General features: G+C 41.2%; 1 protein-coding gene across 1 annotated transcript; it reads left to right on the top strand.

Annotated features, from left to right (window-relative positions):
• The first annotated feature begins 1,690 nt into the window (after positions 1–1,690).
• Positions 1,691–2,924, top strand: LOC116257102 (uncharacterized). The gene has a single exon (XM_031633717.2). It carries the CDS (start codon positions 1,846–1,848, stop codon positions 2,530–2,532), a length of 687 nt encoding a protein of 228 aa, XP_031489577.1. The 5' UTR covers positions 1,691–1,845; the 3' UTR covers positions 2,533–2,924.
• The last annotated feature ends 2,001 nt before the right edge of the window (positions 2,925–4,925 follow it).

The raw sequence follows: 4,925 nt of genomic DNA, 5'->3' as shown, positions 1-4,925 counted from the left end.
TATTCATTTCTTGGTTTCAGATCTGCCCTTCAGTCCACATTCAGTTTTTTCCTCACGCTCTAGTGTTCAAGGCGCGGTAGCTTGATTTATGTGAAAATAAAAAGAAAAGGCCACAAAGAGGAAGCTGCAGGGAAACAGATGTCTGAAAGATGTTGCAGGGAAATAAATATCCCAAAAATATTACAGTAACACAGGTTGCAGAATTGAGGATGCTGTATAAAGCTGGCGGAAAATGGGAAGTGGGGAAGGGAAGCGGGTTTCCTGCAGAAATAGTCCAAACACGTGAGTACAGACTCCTGTGCCTGTTGCTTACAGTTGTAAAGCGCTTCTCTGTAAAGCTAAGAAGGAGAGAGGCATCTTCGCAGGCATCTACCGACTGCCTGGAATCGCTAGGCGTCGCCGTAGCAAATAGTACAGGAGCATATAGAAATAAAAGTTTAATAGACGTTTGACGGTAATCGACAATGAAATAGAGTAACAAATTAAGTAAAAGCCTGAAACTGCAGGTTTTTTTTTTTTTTTTTTTCTAATGGTGCATTCTGTTTAGAATAATTCTATCACTTTTGTACCAATTCGAAACATAAGATTGCCTCCGGCTGAGGGGTCAGCTTAAGGTTTTCGAGTTGAGGAGGTTAAGAGTTCAGTATTTCGAGCGCACCCCTCCGTATCATCTGGTAGAAGAAAGAAGGAAAACATAATGTTATTTATTTATGAAGAGGGAAACGCTGGTACTCATGAAGTAATAGTATGACAATGAATTGGGATGTAGGCCTCTACGTTTTCATTGTTTTCTACACGTTTCATGTTTCAAGAAACGGACGAGTTTAAGGGACAGATTGCTAAATTGATGGACAGTGGACACAGGATTTTTTTCTTTTCCTACTTTCAATTCAAACTTCTCTTTTTGACGCGGAATATTGCAGAAAGCTTCACGAATAACAAGGAAAACGATCTTCAGTCTCTTGCTCTGTGATTACTGAATTTCGAAGTAACCTCTTCTTGTGACCGATTGTTGGACGTGTTGAATGAGAATTTCTCCACTTCTTATTTCGGAGAAAGAAATTGAATGAACACTAGCTTTTTGGAGGGCAAAAAGAAGAGCAAAATTAAAATAATATAAACCAGTTGCTTTCTTTCAACTGGTGAAAAAGGGACAGCAAATTATTTGGAGAAAGCTCGAGTGCCGTCCATTTGATTTAGTCCATGTTGCAAACCTGCTTGTTCTTTTGGAATATTAAAATGATAAAACCAGTCCCCGTTTAGGTGATACCACCACCTTCACTTCATGCATCAATCACATCTAAATCACTTCCAACGGTCGATTATTCAGGCAAGTAAGCCTCCTTTGTGTGCTTTGTGAACACACCAAACTTAACAGGGGACGCCCACTGGATGCCTGTTTGCCCTAAACCACGAACCCACAAATATCCCTTCTTCTCTGTGCTTTTTCTCCCAGTGGAACTTCTTTAGTCCTCCACTCACAATCTGTCACCAGCAGGTCCCCACGTTACCCCTCTCCCCACATCTTTTTCACTGTACCTTCTACATTTTTCCCTTTGTCTCTACATTAAAAAATCTAGTTACTGTTCCTCCTTTACAATTTCGACCCTTATTCTAATGCATTCCGGCTAACCTTTAACCCCTCTGGCCCCCATCTTTTCTCTAAACAGAGCTTTTCTCGAGTGCTGTGCTTCCCTTCTTTCCCTTCTATAAAAGGACCAGCTGCTGCTTCCTCCTTCCTCATGCTGAACTTTCTCATCTTTCCATCATTGTTCTCTTGCTGGGACATCCTTCTCTCAGTTTACTCATCCAATTCTCCCAAACCCAGAAAACTAACCGAGCAAAATGAAGATCAAAGCTACCAAGTTCTTGAAACAGGTCTGGGCCATAATGGGTGAAGCCCTCAAGTCCAAAACTGGTGCAGTGAAGAGCAAAGCAAGTGCACTCCGCACACGTTTGATAGTTCTCAGCCTGCTGAGGAACAAGAAGTTTCTTCTCAGCACAATTTCTCATAAGTTCCAAGCTCTGCTTCGTCATGAGAAGGCGGAGACAGGCCATGCTAGCTCAAATATCTCTCACAAGATCCACGCTCTGTTTGGTAATGGCAAAGCAGAGGCTGGTCATATCAGCACAATCTCTCACAAGATCCATGCGCTGCTGGGTCATCCGAAGGCAGAGACAGGTGATGGTAGTAAAGCCATTGTAGTCTATAATCCCATTTTGGCAGAGATGCAGATGGAGCAGTACTGCTGCGACGACTTGGTCGATGAGGAAGACGAAGAGGAGGATGAAAGTGATGACTACCCCGATCTTACTCACTGCCTCTTCGACTCCGAGGACCTCGAGCTTGATAACCAGAACTTATCTGTGGTCGACATCGTGAAGCAGTCCACCAATTCCGAAAACTTCGTGCTAGAAGAAGAGATCGACCGTGTAGCTGATCTCTTCATTAAGAGGTTCCACCGGCAGATGCAGATGCAAAAGCAGCAGTCCTTTAAGAGGTACCAAGAGATGCTTAACCAGAGCGCCTAGGTGCAGAAGGAGACTCTTTCTCTCTCAAGAAGCTAAGCTCCAGCCGAAGGACCTCATTGGTTTTTAGAGCTCAGACGAGCCTGAAACGTCCTGTTTGAGCTCTGGTGATGGACACTTTGAAAGCAAATACTTCTGTACAGCCACAAGGAGAAATAGAAAATGAAGACGCATATGGAATGAAGTCCATGTGAATATGACGCATATTTGGCTTCGTCTCTTATATAGCTAGGACAGCTATTTCATCCTTGATATGATTCAAGGGAAGCTCCTGTTTTCTGAGCTTATTTGTAGATTATTACTGCAATAAACTAGTGATACATATGTCATCTGCTGGTGCTTGAAACACTAGTATTTTTATGGAAATCTGGCGACTTTATACAACAAGTTCTTCATTTTCTGTCTTCGTTTGTAGATGAATATTTGGAGTAATTTGTGATTCATTGGTTGTTTTTCCTTTTTCGAAACCAATAGGTAATTAAAGTTGACATATAACTTTGCTCCTTAATTCATTATTCTTAAAAAGCAGAATATGACAGCAAATGATTGAGGGGGGACAGTACAGGGAAACTTCAAAGATGGTCTCTGTTTGAAATCTAGATTAAACATCAGTAATGAACAAGTTCATGCTTTCTGGAAAGACGAGTTGGTGTGGTGGAACAGAGTTTTAGGTTTCTTTTTCCTCAGGATGACACCGCCTTAGCCCCTTTGCCAACCTTCAAAGGAAACTTATAATACCAACTTTTGGGCATATGACCGACCACATAAATCAACAAACTTTAAAAAGGTTAGAGAGAGAGAGAGGAACGTACTCAATCGTTTCCTCGGATGCAATTGGTCATTTTCTTTATTATTTTAATTTTGTGGCTGCAAAGCGACTTTATAAAATTACATATGTACACTATTGCTATCCGCACCATGCATTTGATTGTGATTGAAAATTCAAACTGCCTTCCTAAAGTATTGGCTTATATAAGACTTGTATTAGCGAAATTAATCAGGCCGACATTTGAGAAATTGTCGGCAAGTTCATGAGCTTTCCGCTCATGCCTTTCTAAAACCTGCCAAATAGCCCTAAAACAAAACTAGCACTAATACAAAAAGTTTGTAAGTAAATATAAATAAATAAGTGTCATTAAATGGTTAATTAACTATATAACATCTTATATATATCTATATATATAATCTGTTGTATAGTTAATTAACCATTTAATAACACTTAAACGTTGTCCTGTCCCGCACCCACGCCCTGCACCCATGTAAGTTACAGAAGTTTGTGGGTATTGAACCATATGAAGTATGAAATAGCTATTGTAGCCATATAAGAGACGAAGCAAATATGCATCAAGTTCACATCAACTTCATTTTGTGTCTTCATGTACTATTTCAATTCGTGATTGAAAACAAGTATTTGCTTTCACAGTGTCCACCACCAGAGCTCAAATAGGATCTCGTAGGCTTGTTTGAGCTCTAAAAACCAAACCGTTCTCAATGAGGTTGCTTGGCTGAACTGACCGGGACAAGAGCTTTCTTAGCTTCTTGATAGAGTAAGAGTCTCCTTCTGCACCTAGGCGGTCATGTTAAGCATCTCCTGGTACCTCTTAAAGAACTACTGCTTCGGCATCCTCATCTGCTATAGAACCTCGTAATGAAAAGTTCAGCTATGAGGCCGATCTCATCCTCCATCATGAAGTTTTTGTTAGGAACAAGACACAATAAACTCTTCTCTTACGCTCTCAAGAGGGGGTTAGAAACAACAAGGAAGAAGACAACGATTTACGTGGTTCAGAGCAATAATCTCCTACGTTCACGGCAGATCTCTTATATTCTCTCTCTCAGAAGAACACACAGACACTAACAAGCGGCGGCCAACAGTTTTCGGAATTTGTGGATTCTTCACAGTGTTGACAAGACAGTTCTGGTTATCAAACTCAAGGTCCTTGGAGTCGAAGGGGCAGTGAGTAAGATCAGAGTAGTCATCACTGTCATCCTCCTCCTCTTCGTCTTCCTTCTCGGCAAAGTCGTCATAGTAGTACTGCTCCACCTACATCTCCGCTAAAATGGGATTAGAGACTAAAATGGCTTTAGTACAGTCACCTACCTCTGCTTTCAGATGACCAAGCACAGCATGGATCTTGCGAGAGATTAAGCTGACCTGACTCGTCTTTTTCTTTTCATGACCAAGAAAAGCTTGGAACTTATGAGAGATTGTGCCAAGAAGAAACATCGTGTTTCTCAGCAAGCTGACAACTTTCAAATGGGTGCAGAGAGCATATGCATTGCTATTCACTGCACTAGTTTTGGACTTTAAGACTTCACCCATTATGGCCCAGACCTGTTTCAAGAGCTTGGTAGCTTTGATCTTCATTTTGCTCGGTTAGTTTTCTGGGTTTGGG

This window comes from Nymphaea colorata, chromosome 7 (assembly GCF_008831285.2).
Source record: "Nymphaea colorata isolate Beijing-Zhang1983 chromosome 7, ASM883128v2, whole genome shotgun sequence".
In the NCBI taxonomy this organism is placed as follows: domain Eukaryota; kingdom Viridiplantae; phylum Streptophyta; class Magnoliopsida; order Nymphaeales; family Nymphaeaceae; genus Nymphaea; species Nymphaea colorata.
Note: the sequence above shows the minus strand (reverse complement) of the source record. Positions and strands in the feature narration are given on the sequence as shown.